At 45.3% G+C, this 20000-nt stretch overlaps 1 protein-coding gene across 1 annotated transcript in view; it reads left to right on the forward strand.

Moving 5' to 3' along the window:
• LOC117487655 (epidermal growth factor receptor kinase substrate 8-like) overlaps positions 1–20000 on the forward strand; it is a 47068-nt gene that overhangs the window by 14188 nt on the left and 12880 nt on the right. The window contains 18 exon segments of the mRNA XM_034136292.1: positions 2536–2607; positions 4584–4651; positions 5997–6064; positions 6162–6323; positions 9148–9297; positions 9384–9466; positions 10074–10210; positions 10383–10456; positions 11335–11461; positions 12125–12213; positions 12304–12378; positions 15240–15388; positions 17274–17622; positions 17899–18041; positions 18586–18697; positions 19128–19262; positions 19797–19820; positions 19916–20000. The exon segment at positions 19916–20000 is cut by the window's right edge and continues 4 nt beyond it. Coding sequence (XP_033992183.1) covers positions 2543–2607; positions 4584–4651; positions 5997–6064; positions 6162–6323; positions 9148–9297; positions 9384–9466; positions 10074–10210; positions 10383–10456; positions 11335–11461; positions 12125–12213; positions 12304–12378; positions 15240–15388; positions 17274–17622; positions 17899–18041; positions 18586–18697; positions 19128–19262; positions 19797–19820; positions 19916–20000 — 2095 coding nt within the window. The 5' untranslated portion in view covers positions 2536–2542.

Consider the following 20000-nt stretch of genomic DNA (forward strand, 5'->3'; position numbering starts at 1 on the left):
CAGTGCGCGCGGGGGGGGGGGGGGACCCATTTCATTTCATTTTTCAGAAGGTTCGGTTTGCATTCACAGGCAAAATTCAAACGGACTATAAACTTTAAACACAAGCCATGTGCTCGGCAATGCTGTTCAACAATTGGTCAGACATTAAGGGGGTAAAAAGGCAAATCCCGGCTATTTCTACCGGAGCCTCCGCCATGGAGCATCGGCAGGTTATTTTCATGCTGTTAATCTGGATATCAACAGACTCTAGAGTTACAAAGTAACGCGTTACTGTAATAATATTACTTTTGCCGGTAACGGAGTAATGTAACACGTTACTTTTATAATTCAGTAATCACACTACAGTTACTAACATTGCCCGACACGCGTTACTTTGTTACTTTTATAAAATCAGTAATCAACACACTACAGTTAGCCTACTAACATAAAGAATGACTAGATTCTCCCTTTGACAGACAAGAGGGATTTCCGCCGCCGGTTTATATTTACGTAACATTTGCGCGACTTGCGCGTCCACATGCAGTGCATAAACATGGCTGAGACAACAGCGATAACTTTCGAGGGGTGGAGGTCTGCCCATTATTTTGAGTTTGTCCGAAGAAAGGACAGGAATGTGACGGTGAGGTGCAAACTGTGTCCAGGCCAGAAGCTTTTATCCACTGCTGCAAACACAACGTCAAACCTCAACAAGCACCTGCAAAGACAACATGCTAACTTGAAGCTAATAGCTAAGGAGGACCTCCGAATCCAGAGTGAGGATGTCGGGTAAAGTAACGAGTAAACAGCAAACACGCAAAGTTATATGATGAGGCCCCTCTAGTGCTAGTGGAGCCTCGCAGCGACGAAAACTGTGCCGCGCTTACACTGTAGGTGCGCCGCATTTGCGCTTCAGATGAGGCTCCCTCCGCAAAATGAAGCACCCTCCGCAGTCTGCGTGATCTGCCTGTAGGGAGGGGCGGCCCTGCGAGTAAAGTAACGAGTAAAGTAACGCGTTTTATTAACCTTTATGTAGAGAGTAACGAAGTAAAGTAATATATTACTTTTTTTTTTTTAAAGTAATATATTACTTTTTTTTTAAGTAATAAGTAATATGTAATATATTACTTTTTTTGAGTAACGACCCCATCTCTGCTTGTGACGCGTAAATAGCCTACTACACTTCGTATGTTTTGGTGCGGACTGCGTTCACACCAGCGATGAAACGCTCCAGAGTTCACTAGCAAGCGCTCCGAGACCACCTCTTTCAGGCGGACCAGAGTCTGGTTGTTTAGTTCACTTCAGAGGTCTCGGACTGTATTCACACCGACCCAAACGAACCGCACCAAGCGGCTAAACGCACCAGGGTTCGATTCAACCGGACTATACAAGGCTGGTGTGAATGCGACCTAAGTCTATAACGTTTTAAAAAACCAAATTGAAAACAGAATAGTAGGCCAACGACCGAATATTCGGATATACGGATATTCGGGTACAGCCCTAGTATACAGCAGAATGTGACTGCCAATCATAGTTTAAATGAATGAAAGGCCTGTTTGTGAAAGGCCTGTTTGTGAAAGGTCCAAGTGTTTTGTTTTTTTTAAGGTAAAAAAGAAACAGCATGATGGGATGCGCTAGTAGAGAGAACCAAATGTGTAAAGCACTTTTTTGTTAATGTATGATTTGCTGCATATAAGAATAAAACTAAATCCTCTGTCGTACCATATTGAATTGTATCATTATTTTGCATCGTGTTGAATCTCATCGTATCGCCCCGAATCGCATAATGTTGAATCAAATTGTATCGAAATGTGTCGCAACAGGACTGAATCGTATCGTATCGCATCGCCTGGCGCTTCAAATGTATCGTTAATGCATCGTAACACAGAGACATCGCTACGGAACACAGCGACATCACTGCGGAACACAGCGACATCACTACGGTACACAGTGACATCATTACGGAACACAGTGACATTATTACGGAACACAGTGACATTATTACGGAACACAGTGACATTATTACGGAACACAGCGACATCGCTACGGAACACAGCGACATTGCTACGGAACACAGCGACATTGCTACGGAACACAGCGACATCGCTACGGAACACAGCGACATCGCTACGGAACACAGCGACATCGCTACGGAACACAGCGACATCGCTACGGAACACAGCGACATCGCTACGGAACACAGTGACATCGCTACGGAACACAGTGACATCGCTACGGAACACAGTGACATCGCTACGGAACACAGTGACATCGCTACGGAACACAGAGACATCGCTACGGAACACAGAGACATCGCTACGGAACACAGTGACATCACTACGGAACACAGTGATGTCACTGCGGAAAACTTGCGCTCCTATTGGCTAGCAGCTCCAACACATTGTACGTGATAGGCTAAAGGGGGCGGGACATCTCTAAGCTGGGTCGACCAATCACTACAGAGGCCGGCCAGCTAACCAATCAGAGCGGCTCTGGTTTCGGACAGATGGTGATTTTATTAATAATGATGATTCTCTTCTTCTATGTTTTGTGTTCCAGCTGCAAGATGAACGGATACGAAACTCCGCCTCTCGCCTCGGGGATCTTCGGGTCCTACGGCTCACCCACCAAGTCAGTGTCTGTTAGCATGTTAGCTTAGCATGTTAGCTTAGCATGTCTGTTTTCGATAAAATCTATTTAATTTGGGATTTTTTTTTGTTGCAATTTCTTTCTGTTTTTAAATGAAAGCATATTTTTAAAAAGCTTCTTTTGAGAGTTTAGTTGTTTAATTTATTTATTATCTACGAGGAAAGTCACGTACATGTTAGCTTAGCATATTAGCATGTCAGTATTGCATTACATTTAATTTGTGATTTAATTTACTATTTTTTCTATTTTTTTTATGTAACGTTTTTTTTTTTAAAAGCTCTTTTTGAAGAGTTTAGTTTTTTAATGTATTTATTATCTACGGCTAAAGTCACGTTCAGCTTTGGTAAATAATTGAATTCATGTCAGAACAGCAGACAGGTTGACCTATATTATGTTTAAGGTGTTTTAACACAATTTAAGTAATAATTAAAGGTATTTTTAAGTGTTTTTCAGCTGATAAACAGTCTGTGAGCATGACAGGGTAAAGATTGCTGCCTCTCTGTTCGTCTAAAGAACCTTCAATTAATATGTAATGATCAGCGTAACCCTATACCTGCAGCTTCATGTGAGGAACGCTCAGATAAAGCATTACATTAGAGAGTTTTAGGGTCACATGACGACTGATCACATGACGACTGATCACATGACGACTGATCACATGACGACTGATCCAGGGAGTTTTAATACATGTATGCAGTTCATATGTATCTAAACATGTGATCACGGTGTGTTCAGAGCTGACACAGGGAAACTGGAGCTCGCCTCTAATTGATCCTCTTATTTAATCTGAGCGGCTAATTTCACAATCTGCTCACACACTCAGCACAGCACTGCGCTCTTATTCTGAAAACCACCGTATTTTCAGAATAAAACACGTTTGAATTAAAACATTTAATCAGGTTTTAGGAGCTTTACCTGATGTTTTTCAAAATGAGTTAAACTGGAGAGGAACAAAAAAAGACACAACTCTTATTCTGAAAAACAACGTATTTTCAGAATAAAACACATGTGAAAAGCTGATATTTTTCAGGTTATTATTATTATTATTTGGCAGCTTTTTAAATACAGGCTTGGATTAGGTACGAAAATGAACACGCTCTTATTTTGAAATAATGTGTTGAAAGCATCGGCTCTCCTGATTGGCTGAAATAACTCCATGTCAAAATAAAATAATATGATTTTTTTTATATTTTCGGTCAAAATTGAGCAAAATATTATCACTAATCTGTCTGGAAAGATATTGCATTTCAGTTAACAACCTCTTTCTACCTCTTTGAAATGAACACAGCATTACGGCGCCTTGCCCTTCACAATAAAAGCCCAATAAATACACAGTAAATATTTGAAAACACTAGAAATATTTATTTTCACTAAATGTGTTGATCAGCGTGTTTTCTCTGACCAGGTGAGTCAGTGTAGGATAAAAAGGTGCATTCTTTAAATGACGTTAAACCCTGTCAGTGTTTACAGGTGAGCAGGTCTCTCTCTCCTCGTTAATCAATTATAGATGATGTCATCAGTCAGAATAAATAATAAAGTGTGAACGTGAGAAAATATCCAGTTTCTCTGCAGCGAGTCACGATGACGTCCAGCTGTCAGACATCTCGTCCTCTCGTGTTCACACCGAGAAATAAACACCAGATATCACGGCCAGAAACTGAGAAAGCAGCAGAGTTTGATGTTTCCCACTGTCCTTGAACACACCATTGTGACAAAAAACACATCCTTCAGTAAGAAAGACATTGAAATGTCACCAGAAATAAAGCGTTTGCTCTAAAAATATTCTGTAAAAAACAATAAACTCTGCTCTCCTCAGAGTCACTGGGAAGCGTTGAATGACCCTGCTGGGATCAAAGGTCACCAGACAAGAATTCAGAGAAACTCACAGCGAACTGTTACTGAATATTGAAATAAATAATAATGTATATTTAAAATAATTGTATTTCTCTCTCTCCTAGTGGCCATGGCTCTCAGTCTCCGGAGCCTCTTCATCAAAAAGCCAAGTCCGGTGCCAAAGCTCTCTACGGTGAGTTCAGGGTTCATCCTGTATCTCAGTTATTATAAAATACACATACAATAAGCTGTCATATTGTAGGTTGAAGTCAGTGTTTCCCCTCGTTAACCCTCTCCTCGTTAACCCTCTCCTCGTTAACCCTCTCCTCGTTAACCCTCTCCTCGTTAACAGGACCAGATGAAATGTACTTCCTGCGCTCGTCGGCCAAACACAAAAAGCCTCTCAGTGAGATCAGAGTGAAATCTGTGTGATTTTAATATTTTAATAACGTGGCTCCTCCTACTTTGAATAATGAGAACATATTGATCATTATTCTGAAGGGGAAACAAAAAAAACTGATTTTAATCAAAAGTTTTAACGACAGAGCCATGTTGTTAAAATCCAGATTTTTATTCTATTATTATTCTATTAAGTTAGACTTAATTATTCACATATACATATACACATATACACATGTGTATATGTGTATATATATACACATGTATATATATACACATGTATATATATACATGTGTATATATATACATGTGTATATGTGTATATATATATTTATATATAAATATATATATTTATATTATTTTAAATACTACTCTTTAAATATTATTATTTATTTGAATTATTTAGATTTTTTTTTTAATTATTATTTTTCTTTGTTTTTATTATTAAAACTTAAAGGGGACCTATCATGCAAAATGCACTTGTGTACGTCTTTTCTACATGAATATGTGTCCCCGGTGTTCCAGGGAACTCACCAAGTGTCAGAAAACACAACCCTCTCTATTTTCCTCCATACCCAAATCTCTAAAAAAGGGGCTGCAACGGATCTGATAAAAACTGATCCAGATTTGAACACTGTCCTGACGTCAGGACGGTGGCGCTACGGCTATTGGGCCAACTCCACCAATCAGGAGGAGACAGCCACGGACATTGCCGTTCCAAAGCGCTGGAGACGCTGTAGTACATATGCCAGGCCTGTAGGTGGCGCTGTTCTCACTGAATCTGCCCTTGCTAAAACAGAGCTAACATTTTTCAAATTAATATGCCTTATATAGGTCCTACACTATATTATTCAAATATAGCATGATAGGTCCACTTTAAAAAAATTCTTAGAGTGTGTGTGTGTGTGTGTGTGTGTGTGTGTGTGTGTGTTGTGTGTGTGTGTGTGTGTGTGTGTGTGTGTGTGTGTGTGTGTGTGTGTGTGGTGTGTGTGTGTGTGTGTGTGTGTGTGTGTGTGTGTGTGTGTGTGTGTGTGTGTGTGTGTGTGTGTGTGTGTGTGTGTGTGTGTGTGTGTGTGTGTGTGTGTGTGTGTGTGTGTGGTTTTCTTTTATATTTATTCATTTATTTTCCATTTCCTCAGAACAAAGAAAGCATGTCACCAAAACCAGCATCAACAGTCTGACGGACACCTCGCAGTACCAGGTGGAGGTGAGAACACACTCACACACCTGTTACACACACACACACACTGTTACAGACGCACTTGTTCACCTGTGTCTCAGCACCTGTCTCACCTGTGTTTCAGCACCTGTCCTCCTTCATCGTTGACCGTAAAGACGGGCTTCTCTCGGTGGAGGACGGCGTTCGGAGGCTGCGTCTCCTCGAGGCCAAAGGGAAGGTTTGGACTCAGGAGATGATTCTTCAGGTGGAGGAGAGGAGCGTCCGCCTGCTGGACCTGGACACTCAGGTAACCTATATATATATATATATATATATATATATAAAACATACTGACAACATGCGCAGGTAACACATATATATTAACAACCATGTCTCCACGCTCTAATGTTCAAAAAGCTCTTTATTTCTCTCATCCTGCCTGTGCTGCAGCTCCTCTTTTCACCCTCTGTCTGAAACCAGAGCCCCGCCCCTAAACCTATCACGTACAATGTGTTGGAGCGCTGGCCAATAGGAGCGCGAGTGCTATAAAGTGATGTCATTAGGCGCTTTCACACCGGAGTACTTTTCCCTTTTAGTTCCAATAGTTCCTGGGATTTTTGCGTTCACACCAAAAAGAAAACTTAGTTCAGAGAACTGTTCCCCCTCTTCAGTCGCTGCTAGAGAGGTGGTTCTTTCCTGGGGAGGAACAAGTTCCAATTTCTGATTGGCTGGGCGGATTGCAGACCACGCCCCGTTAAACTCTGAAAAGTTTTCTGAAGCCGCCATTTTATTTCCTCGCATTATTAGCATTAGCATTATTAGCATTAGCATTAGCCCAGCGCACAAACGCAGAGAGACTAACTTATGGCAACACAAAAGAAAACATGGGAGCGGTGGAGATGAGGAGGTGTCGGCGTTCTGGAGATTTCCTCTGAAGGCTTCAGTAGAAGCTGCTGGGAGTCCCAGCAGCTTCTACTGAAGCCAGTCTCCAACTCCGGGGACTTCCGGCCGGGGACTCCGGGTGGCAGTATACGCCGTGAAGTGGTTTGCGGCCTGCCAGTAAACCCAAAGCAGAAGAAGAAGAAGTGACGTCAGCGGCTTCATTTGCCTAACCCTCCCCCGGGGACTTATTCCGGTGTGAACGCGATCTGCTAGAAAGTTCCAGAACTAAAGAACTCCGGGGAACTAAGTACGGCAAAGTACTTGGTGTGAAAGCCAGTGTTTCCCATACATTGTCCGCCACAAATGGATCTCATAAAAAAAAAAAGAATAATAATTTTTTATTTTTTTGGTGGTCTAATGCAGTGGTTCTCAACTGGTGGGTCGCGACCCAAAAGTGGGTCGCGGACCCGTTTCGAGTGAGTCGTGGATGTGTGAGTGAAGAAAAAAAATTGGAAATTCTTTTTTGGAAAAAGTCAAACTTTTATTTTGAAGGCCCGATTTTCTTCTCAGAGTGTACCAGAATGCGTAGTTTATGTTAGTATTTCTAAAAATCTCCTGGGGGAAAATCCCCCCAGACCCCCTGCTGGGGTTGGGTTTCAGCATGTGTGCCTTTTTATATAGTTCAGCTTTGATTCCATCATCTCATTAAACCTTTTTAAAAGCATACTTTAGTTCTGTGAAGGGATATAAGGGATATATGCACTGTACTTCACTTTTATTAATATTGTATGCTCAAAAGCGTATATATATATTACAGCACGATTGAGTGCTTCAAAATGTTGGGTCGCGATGTATTGACCAAGTAAAAAGTGGGTCCCGAGGCCGGACCAGTTGAGAACCACTGGTCTAATGGATAGTGAGGTGGGCTGATGATCGGAAGGTTGCGAGTTCAAATCCCGTCTGGAACACCACTACTGGTGTGCCCTCGAGTAAGGCACTTAGCCCAGGGAGAATGTCCCTGTTGGTCATTGTCAGTCGCTTTGGAATGAGGCGTCTGCTAAATGCCCACAGATCCTCACCTCCGGTGCGTCTCACTCATTCACAACGCTTTACTAAGCAATTACTTGTTGTGTATTTGTACACAGAAGGACCTGGAGTACTTCCCGGTGTCGTCTCTTCATGTTTTGTGATACTTGTTGTGTATTTGTACACAGAAGGACCTGGAGTACTTCCCGGTGTCGTCTCTTCATGTTTTGTAATACTTGTTGTGTATTTGTACACAGAAGGACCTGGAGTACTTCCCGGTGTCGTCTCTTCATGTTTTGTAATACTTGTTGTGTATTTGTACACAGAAGGACCTGGAGTACTTCCCGGTGTCGTCTCTTCATGTTTTGTAATAATTGTTGTGTATTTGTACACAGAAGGACCTGGAGTACTTCCCGGTGTCGTCTCTTAATGTTTTGTAATACTTGTTGTGTATTTGTACACAGAAGGACCTGGAGTACTTCCCGGTGTCGTCTCTTCATGTTTTGTGATACTTGTTGTGTATTTGTACACAGAAGGACCTGGAGTACTTCCCGGTGTCGTCTCTTCATGTTTTGTAATACTTGTTGTGTATTTGTACACAGAAGGACCTGGAGTACTTCCCGGTGTCGTCTCTTCATGTTTTGTAATACTTGTTGTGTATTTGTACACAGAAGGACCTGGAGTACTTCCCGGTGTCGTCTCTTCATGTTTTGTAATAATTGTTGTGTATTTGTACACAGAAGGACCTGGAGTACTTCCCGGTGTCGTCTCTTAATGTTTTGTAATACTTGTTGTGTATTTGTACACAGAAGGACCTGGAGTACTTCCCGGTGTCGTCTCTTAATGTTTTGTAATACTTGTTGTGTATTTGTACACAGAAGGACCTGGAGTACTTCCCGGTGTCGTCTCTTCATGTTTTGTGATACTTGTTGTGTATTTGTACACAGAAGGACCTGGAGTACTTCCCGGTGTCGTCTCTTCATGTTTTGTAATACTTGTTGTGTATTTGTACACAGAAGGACCTGGAGTACTTCCCGGTGTCGTCTCTTCATGTTTTGTGATACTTGTTGTGTATTTGTACACAGAAGGACCTGGAGTACTTCCCGGTGTCGTCTCTTCATGTTTTGTGATACTTGTTGTGTATTTGTACACAGAAGGACCTGGAGTACTTCCCGGTGTCGTCTCTTCATGTTTTGTGATACTTGTTGTGTATTTGTACACAGAAGGACCTGGAGTACTTCCCGGTGTCCTCCCTGCTGCAGGTTCAGGCCGTGATGAACTCCTGCAGCTTCGACTCTCTGCTGGCTCTCGTGGTGCGAGAGACGGGGCAGAGCAAACCAGACCTGCACCTGTTCCAGTGCGACCACATCAAGGTAATATATATATATATATATGATGGATATATTATTACTACTAAACACTACCCGGTGTAGAGCGGTCAGTAACTGTTCCCCTCCAGGCGAACCTGATCCAGGCCGACATCGAGAGCGCCGTGACGGACGCTAAAGGAGGGAAAGAGAGGAGGAGACCAGAGGCTCTACGGTAACACTGTACAAATACACACATATATACATCCTGTACTTAGGTAGAAGTACTGTACAAATACTGCATTACACGTTAAAGTACTGCAATGAGAATGTTATTTAAGTATACTGAGGAAAAGGTATTTCAAGTATTAGAATGAAGTACTCATTGCAGAAAATGAATACCAATAAATGAAAAGGAGAAGACATCATAGGCTTTTATTTTGAAGGAGAAGACAAAACAGGCTTTTATTTTGAAAAAGGAGAAGACAAAACAGGCTTTTATTTTGAAGGAGAAGACAAAACAGGCTTTTATTTTGAAAAAGGAGAAGACATCACAGGCTTTTACTTTGAAGGAGAAGACAAAACAGGCTTTTATTTTGAAAAAGGAGAACAGGCTTTTAACCATAGACTGTACTTGAGTAGAAGTACTGTACAAATACATATAAATACACACCCTGTACTTGAGTAGAAGTACTGTAATATATTTATATTTCAGTTTTTGTAAACAAACTCACATTCAAATATGTTTCTTATTTTAATCAACAACAAAAAATGAAATATTAAAGATTTAAAAAATGCAGTTGTGTGTCTAAAGCTTCTCTGATTGGTCGATCTGTCCTCAGGATGATCCTGAAGAGTGACGGGGTGATCCCGCCCCCTCCTGCTAACCCCGCCCCCGAGCCCCCCTCCTCAACCAATCAGGTGGACGTAAAGAGCCGAGCAGCCGCCTGGTCGGCCTGGACCAATGAGCAGCAAGACTGTGAGTGATGTCATCGACTGCAGGAGGAATATAAATATATATTTTAATGTTTTAATATGAATTTAAACCTTTATTTATATCTTAGTTCGTATTAAACTCTGATGGTAGCAGGGCTTTATTTGTTATTTTTTAACCCAACTTGTATTATTCTAATGATGTCCCGTGTGTTCAGGTGAGAAGCAGCGCCACATCTACGAGGAGGACGAGGGGGGGGACACGTCTGCAGCCAGAGTGGACCGGGACGTGGTGAGCTCTGTTATTACTATATTATTATTGTTGTTTATTGTTTATTGTGTATCTGTATTTATATAAGATGTTTCTCTGATGTGAGAGCAGCTGCAGTTTAATCTGAGGTCAGAGAGTCCGCGGACAATAGAGACTTAATCTGAAGGATAGAAAGTAATCTGAGAGGAAATCTGCTTACATAAAGACTGCCAGGCTCTTATTTTGAAGGGGAAGACAGCACAGGCTCTTATTTTGAAGGGGAAGACATCACAGGTTTTATTTTGAAGGAGAATACATCACAGGCTTTTATTTTAAAGGAGAAGACAGTACATGCTTTTATTTTGGAGGAGAAGACATCACAGGCTTTTATTTTGGAGGAGAAGACATCACAGGCTTTTATTTTGAAGGAGAAGACATCACAGGCTTTTATTTTGAAGGAGAAGACATCACAGGCTTTTATTTTGAAGGAGAAGACATCACAGGCTTTTATTTTGAAGGAGAAGACATCACAGGCTTTTATTTTGGAGGAGAAGACAGTACGTGCTTTTATTTTGAAGGAGAAGACAGTACATGCTTTTATTTTGGAGGAGAAGACAGTACATGCTTTTATTTTGGAGGAAAATACATCACAAGCTTTTATTTTGAAGGAGAAGACATGATAGGCTTTTATTTTGGAGGGGAAGACATCACAGGCTTTTATTTTGACGGGGAAGCAAAATAGGCTTTTATTTTGGAGGAGAAGACAGCACAGGCTTTTATTAAACCTACCTTTATTTTGAAAGAGTGGTTATAACAGGATTTTATTTTGTAAGAGGAGTTATAACAGGATTTAATTTTTGAGAAGACATTGCAGACTTTTATTTTGAAAGAGGAGTTATAACAGGCTTTTATTTTGGCAGCAAATCCTGAACCACATCCTGGACGACGTGGAGTTCTTCGTGATGAAACTGCAGAAATCTACGGAGGCTTTCGGCGAACTCTCAAAGAGGAAGAAGAACAAGAAGGGCAAGAAGAAGGGCCCGGGGGGTGAGGAGAAGAGCCCGGGGGGTGAGGAGAAGGGCCCGGGGGGTGAGGAGAAGAGCCCGGGGGGTGAGGAGAAGGGCCCGGGGGGGGGGGGTGAGGAGAAGAGCCCGGGGGGGGTGAGGAGAAGGGCCCGGGGGGGGGAGGAGGAGGGCCCGGGGGGTGAGGAGAAGAGCCCGGGGGGCGAGGAGGAGGGCCCGGGGGGTGAGGAGAAGGGCCCGGGGGGGGGAGGAGAAGGGCCCGGGGGTGAGGAGAAGGGCCCGGGGGTGAGGAGAAGGGCCCGGGGGGGGAGGAGGAGAAGGGCCCGGGGGGGAGGAGAAGGGCCCGGGGGGGGAGGAGGAGGGCCCGGGGGGGGAGGAGGACGGCCCGGGGAGGAGGAGGGCCCGGGGGGTGAGGAGAAGGGCCCGGGGGGGGGAGGAGAAGGGCCCGGGGGTGAGGAGGAGGGTACTAAGATGTTACTATTGGTAGATGTTGTTGTTATTGATAGCTGTTGATAGATGTTGTTATTGATAGATGTTGTTATTGATAGATGTTGATAGATGTTGATAGATGTTGTTATTGATAGATGTTGTTATTGATAGATGTTGATAGATGTTGATAGATGTTGTTATTGATAGATGTTGTTATTGATAGATGTTGTTATTGATAGCTGTTGTTATTGATCTCCAGAGGGCGTGCTGACCCTCAGGTCCAAGCCTCCGTCAGAGGAAGAGTTCGTCGACTGTCTGCAGAAATTCAAGCAGGCCTTCAATCAGCTGGTAGCTCCTCTTCATCATCCTCTTCATCACGTTTGTTTACTAACTGTTGTTGTTGACTGTTGTTGACTGTTGTTGTTGTTGTCTCTTTAGGGGAAGCTGAGGGATCACATCCAGAACCCGAGTGCTGAAGACTTGCTGCACTTCCTGTTCTCTCCCCTCCGGATGGTCAGACTTACTATTTCAAATACAAATCAAATCAAATCAAGGTTTATTTATAGAGCACATTTAAAAGCGAGTTTTGGTGGGGCCAAAGTGCTGTACCTGTAATAACTACAATCACATAAAAACACATTTCTATAATAATAACAGATATTTAAACAAAAGGAAAAGTCAGGAGTCGTGCTCCGCTCTAACTAGAAGAGTGCAGCTGCGTTCTGGACTAGCTGCAGGCGTTTGATTGACGCCTGGTCCATACCCACGTACAGAGCGTTGCAGTAATCCAACCTCGAGGTAACAAAGGCGTTAATAACCCTTTCTAAGTCCTCAAACGATAAAAACGACTTAGTCTTGGCCAATAGTCGTATTTGTATATGTATGCATCCACTCTAATGCAGTGGCTCTGGGGAGATGTGCATGCAGTGGGCGTTGGACCGGAGACCATAAACGGTTTTGAAAACTTCTGTCACGTAGTGATCATCTTCTCAATGAAACATCTTTGCTGATGTTTGCTCGAGTCTTCTGGCCAATCAGAATCCAGATGGTTGCCGAAAGTCCCCACGGAGAATAACTTTGCGGTAGAACTCTTCTTTATACATCCATGGGTACAACTCCAGATAGAAATGAACACATAATGAAATCTGACCCCTGGTTTGATGATTGACAGGTCAGAGGTCACAGAACAATGGGGGCTATCTACCCTTACCCACAAAGTAATTCACAGACTCTCTCCTCTTTGCTCTTCTCTCTGTGAGGAGCAGCAAGCTGTCAGAACTAAGTGAAAAACAAACAATGGCATCAAATATTATTAATATGTCGGGTAGTAATAGATTTATTTATTTTCTTCTCAGAGTGTACCAGAATGCAGGGCCGTCCCTACACGCAGATCAGATCACGCAGACTGCGTGGAGCCTCATCTCGCGGAGGGGGCCTCATCTCGTGGAGGGGGCCTCATCTCGCGGAGGGGGCCTCATCTCGCGGAGGGGGCCTCATCTCGCGGAGGGGGCCTCATCTCGCGGAGGGGGCCTCATCTCGCGGATGGAGCCTCATCTCGCGGATGGAGCCTCATCTCGCGGATGGAGCCTCATCTTGCGGAGGGTCCTCATCTCGCGGATGGAGCCTCATCTCGCGGAGGGGGCCTCATCTCGTGGATGGAGCCTCATCTCGCGGAGGGTCCTCATCTCGCGGATGGAGCCTCATCTCGCGGAGGGTCCTCATCTCGCGGATGGAGCCTCATCTTGCGGAGGGGGCCTCATCTTGCGGAGGGGGCCTCATCTCGCGGATGGAGCCTCATCTCGCGGAGGGGCCTCATCTCGCGGATGGAGCCTCATCTCGCGGAGGGGGCCTCATCTCGCGGATGGAGCCTCATCTCGCGGAGGGGGCCTCATCTCGCGGATGGAGCCTCATCTCGCGGAGGGGGCCTCATCCTGCGGATGGAGCCTCATCTTGCGGAGGGTCCTCATCTCGCGGATGGAGCCTCATCTCGCGGAGGGGGCCTCATCTCGCGGATGGAGCCTCATCTCGCGGAGGGGGCCTCATCTCGCGGATGGAGCCTCATCTCGCGGAGGGGGCCTCATCTCGCGGAGGGAGCCTCATCTCGCGGAGGGGGCCTCATCTCGCGGAGGGGGCCTCATCTCGCGGAGGGGGCCTCATCTCGCGGATGGAGCCTCATCTCGCGGATGGAGCCTCATCTCGCGGATGGAGCCTCATCTCGTGGAGGGTGCCTCATCTCGCGGAGGGGGCCTCATCTCGCCGATGGAGCCTCATCTCGCGGAGGGGGCCTCATCTCGCGGAGGGGGCCTCATCTCGCGGATGGAGCCTCATCTCGCGGATGGAGCCTCATCTCGCGGAGGGGGCCTGATCTCGCGGATGGAGCCTCATCTCGCGGATGGAGCCTCATCTCGCGGAGGGGGCCTCATCTCGCGGATGGAGCCTCATCTCGCGGAGGGGGCCTCATCTCGCGGATGGAGCCTCATCTCGCGGAGGGGGCCTCATCTCGCGGAGGGGGCCTCATCTCGCGGAGGGGGCCTCATCTCGCGGAGGGGGCCTCATCTCGCGGATGGAGCCTCATCTCGCGGATGGAGCCTCATCTCGCGGAGGGGGCCTCATCTCGCGGAGGGGGCCTCATCTGAGCGCATCGTTATGCGCTTATGAGGCGCAATTAGTGAAAGCGCGGCACAGTTTCGCCGCTGCGACACAGAGGGCCTCATCATATAACTTTGCGTGGGGCCTCAAATTGGCCAGGGACGGCCCTGCCAGAATGCGTAGTTTATATGTTAGTATTTCTAAAAATCTCAGGTTAACACCTGTATTATATGTTCCAGGTGGTACAGTCCGCTGGTTAACACCTGTATTATATGTTCCAGGTGGTACAGTCCGTTGGTTAACACCTGTATTATATGTTACAGGTGGTACAGTCCGTTGGTTAACACCTGTATTATATGTTCCAGGTGGTACAGTCCGTTGGTTAACACCTGTATCATATGTTCCAGGTGGTACAGTCCGCTGGTTAACACCTGTATCATATGTTCCAGGTGGTACAGTCCGCTGGTTAACACCTGTATTATATGTTCCAGGTGGTACAGTCCGTTGGTTAACACCTGTATCATATGTTCCAGGTGGTACAGTCCGTTGGTTAACACCTGTATTATATGTTCCAGGTGGTACAGTCCGTTGGTTAACACCTGTATCATATGTTCCAGGTGGTACAGTCCGTTGGTTAACACCTGTATCATATGTTCCAGGTGGTACAGTTCGTTGGTTAACACCTGTATTATATGTTCCAGGTGGTACAGTCCGTTGGTTAACACCTGTATTATATGTTCCAGGTGGTACAGTCCGCTGGTTAACACCTGTATCATATGTTCCAGGTGGTACAGTCCGCGGGGGGCAGCGATCTCCCCCGCTCTGTTTTGGTTCCTCTCCTCTCCAGAGACGCTGTGGACTTTCTCCACTCAGCAGGGAGTCCAGAGGAGAGACACCTGTGGGTGACTCTTGGGGAGGGCTGGACCAAGAGCAGGTGAGCCCTGTAACACACCTGTACACACCTTCACACACCTTCACACACCTTCACACACCTTTACACACCTTCACACACCTTTACACACCTTTACACACCTTTACATACTTTGACACACCTTCACACACCTGTACACACCTTCACACACCTTCACACACCTTCACACACCTTTACACACCTTTACATACTTTGACACACCTTCACACACCTTTACACACCTTTACACACCTGTACACACCTCTATATACCTGTATACACCTGTACACACCTGTACACACCTGTATACACCTGTAAACACACCTGTACACACCTCTGTACACACCTGTACACACATTTACACACCTGTCCACACCTTGACACACCTTGACACACCTTGACACACCTTCACACACCTTCACACACCTTTACACACCTTTACACACCTGTACACACCTTTACACACCTGTACACACATTTACACACCTGGACACACCTTGACACACCTGTACACACATGTATACACCTGTACACACATCTGTACACACATTTACACACCTTCACACACCTTTACACACCTTTACACACCTTTACACACATTTACACACCTTCACACACCTTTACACACCTTTACACACCTGTACACACCTGTACACACCTTGACACACCTTTACACACCTGTACACACCTGTACACACCTCTATATACCTGTACACACCTTTACACACCTGTACACACCTTGACACACCTGTACACACCTCTATACACCTGTACACACCTGTACACACCTTTACACACCTGTACACACCTTGACACACCTGTACACACCTAGACACACCTTTACACACCTTTACACACCTCTACACACCTGTACACATCTTGACACACCTTAATACACACCTGTACACACCTGTACACACCTTTACACACCTGTACACACCTTGACACACCTGTACACACCTCTATACACCTGTACACACATGTACACACCTTGACACACCTGTACACACCTAGACACACCTTTACACACCTCTACACACCTGTACACATCTTGACACACCTTAATACACACCTGTACACACCTGTACACACCTTTACACACCTGTACACACCTTGACACACCTTTACACACCTGTACACACCTGTACACACCTCTATACACCTGTACACACATGTACACACCTTGACACACCTGTACACACCTCTATACACCTGTACACACATGTACACACCTTGACACACCTGTACACACCTAGACACACCTTTACACACCTCTACACACCTGTACACATCTGTACACATCTTGACACACCTTAATACACACCTGTACACACCTGTACACACCTTTACACACCTGTACACACCTTGACACACCTGTACACACCTCTATACACCTGTACACACATGTACACACCTTGACACACCTGTACACACCTAGACACACCTTTACACACCTCTACACACCTGTACACATCTTGACACACCTTAATACACACCTGTACACACCTGTACACACCTTTACACACCTGTACACACCTTGACACACCTTTACACACCTGTACACACCTGTACACACCTCTATACACCTGTACACACATGTACACACCTTGACACACCTGTACACACCTAAACACACCTTTACACACCTTTATACCTGTGCGTCACTCTGGGGGAGGGCTGGACCAAGAGCAGGTGAGCACTCACTGTAACACACCTGTGTACACAGAACACACTTTACCTGGTTATAGGAAAACCATAGAAATAAAATCTCCAGAAAATAAAAATGTTAAAAATAAAATAAGATAGAAAAAAGATGTCCTTTATGGATTAGGTTGACCCTTTGTCTACTTCCTGTCTACTTCCTGTTTACTTCCTGTCTACTTCCTGTCTACTTCCTGTTTACCTGCAGGTTGGAGTGGCCGAAGGAACATTATTTCCCGCCCTTCGTCCTGACCTTCAGGGACGGCTGGGAGCCGCCGCTGCTGCCGACAGCCAATCAGCAGAGAGAACAGGAAACGCTGAGTCAGCATCAGAGAGAGACAGAAATGCTGAGTCATCAGAGAGAGACGGACATGCTGAGTCATCAGAGAGAGACGGACATGCTGAGTCATCAGAGAGAGACAGAAATGCTGAGTCATCAGAGAGAGACAGAAATGCTGAGTCATCAGAGAGAGACAGAAATGCTGAGTCATCAGAGAGAGACGCTGAGTCATCAGAGAGAGACGCTGAGTCAAGAGGAGCTGAGGAACCGACTGGAGGTGAGAAACTGCTGAGTCATGATTTACCTGGGGAGGAAGGGGAGGGGCCTAACGGAGAATAAAGAATTAATGTCTGTGTGTGTGTGTGTGTGTGTGTGTGTGTGTGTGTGTGTGTGTGTTGTGTGGTGGTGTGTTGTGTGTGTGTGTGGTGTGTGTGTGTGTGTGTGTGTGTGTGTGTGTGTGTGTGTGTGTGTGTGTGTGTGTGTGTGTGTGTGTGTGTGTGTGTGTGTGGTGTGTGGTGTGTGTGTGTGTGTGTGTGTGTGTGTGTGTGTTTAGCAGTCGGCGGTGCAGCGTTTTCCGCCCGACGACCGGTACGCCTCTTCCTCCTCCTCCTCTTCCTCCTACAAACGTTTGCAGATCCTGGATCAGGACTCGGCCGTGGCGGCCATTAGAGACGCCGTGACCCGCCGAGTCGACCGGTAACAGAGACGGAGGTCACATGACCCGGGAGGTCACGTGACGCCCTGGAGAACCGAGCCCAACGCTTCACTGAGCGATCTTTATTCGGCAATGAAATACTTAAATACAGACTACAATTCAGATTGTGTATACATTTATTTACCGCCGACTGCTACACACACACACCACATGTTACACACACACATGTTACACACACACCACATGTTACACACACACACACACACACACACACACTCTCAGTTCTCTCTCTTTCTGTTCGTCTTTTCTATCTTTGCCTGAACGTCTTCTTTCTGAATCTCACGTTCTCTCAGTTGCTCTGACGTTGGGACGTTTCTCCGGGGCTTTAGAATTGTCACCGTAGAATAACTTCCGTAGCTCCTAACCCCGTTACTATTCAGTCAATAGTTGGACATTTTAAACGTAGTCTTTTGTTTTGAAGCTGTGATTCATTTATCTTTCACTTTTGAATTATTTTGATGTTTTCTTCTCTGCACATGGTGTTTATTAATCATTATTTTAGTGATGGTTTTCATGTGTTTTCAGGAGTCTTGACGGCGACAGCAGCCTCACGCCGAAGCCGTTCGCCAAATCAAAATACGACTTTGTGGCGAGAAACAGCACGGAGCTGTCGGTCCTAAAAGACGAGGTCGTGGAGGTTAGTCATCCCTGAGTGTGGTCTGTCAGGTTGTTCTCTGTGTCTCTAACCCCTGAGTGTGGTCTGTCAGGCTGTTCTCTGTGTCTCTAACCCCTGAGTGTGGTCTGTCAGGTTGTTCTCTGTGTTTCTAACCCCTGAGTGTGGTCTGTCAGGCTGTTCTCTGTATCTCTAACCCCTGAGTGTGGTCTGTCAGGTTGTTCTCTGTGTCTCTCACCCCTGAGTGTGGTCTGTCAGGTTGTTCTCTGTGTCTCTAACCCCTGAGTGTTGTCTGTCAGGCTGTTCTCTGTGTCTCTAATCCCTGAGTGTGGTCTGTCAGGCTGTTCTCTGTGTCTCTAACCCCTGAGTGTGGTCTGTCAGGTTGTTCTCTGTGTTTATAACCCCTGAGTGTGGTCTGTCAGGTTGTCTCTAACCCCTGAGTGTTGTCTGTCAGGTGCTGGATGACAGGAAGCAGTGGTGGAAGGTTCGTAACGGCGCTGGTTTGTCGGGCTACGTACCGAATAACATCCTGGAGATCACGAGAGCCGTGGATATCAGAGGAGAGCCCATCTACAGCCATACTATACAGGTAACACACACACACACACACACACACACACACACACACACACACACACACACACACACACACACACACTCACATCATTTCCAAACTGATAACCCTCCTGTCATCCCTTCACTGTCTCATCTCCATCCGTGTGTTTTTATTTTGAAAATCTAAAGCTAATGATGCCAAAGAAGGAGTTTGAGTTGTTCAAGGTAACCGAGTTTCAGTGTGCCGTGTTTCCTTCAGTAGATACAATACTAACACGTGCAGCGGTGGAAAGTTATGTTATATTATATTCTTTAATACTTCTTCCACCTCTGCTCCTGTGTTGCTGCTTTTTCTTAAAGGGACAGTCCCTCATTGTAAGGGTCATTGTGCTAAGCTAGGCTAACAACACCTACAATCTTAAAGCAAAAGTGTTATTTATTATTATTTAATGTCGGACTGTTCCTTTAAGTGTTTCATAGGAGTTTCAAGTGGAGTTCTCAGTAGTTGTTTTGCAGTGAGTTCATCTTCATCATTTCATATCTCATGCTTTTATTTTGAAATTTCCAGCAATTACTGGGAGAGTTGAACGAGGTAAACAACAACATCTTAGACATTAAATCACTTTACATACGTGTGTAGATATTTGAGGGGTGACACCTTTCCTCTCTCTCTCCCCCTCTTCACAGAAACAGACGTCCAGGAGTGACTTCCTGCCCAGTAACCCTGCCGTAGTGACCCCTGCCCCCCCCACTCCTCCCCCTCCGACGCCCC

The sequence above is a fragment of the Trematomus bernacchii genome, unplaced genomic scaffold (assembly GCF_902827165.1).
Source record: "Trematomus bernacchii unplaced genomic scaffold, fTreBer1.1, whole genome shotgun sequence".
Taxonomy (NCBI): Eukaryota; Metazoa; Chordata; class Actinopteri; order Perciformes; family Nototheniidae; genus Trematomus; species Trematomus bernacchii.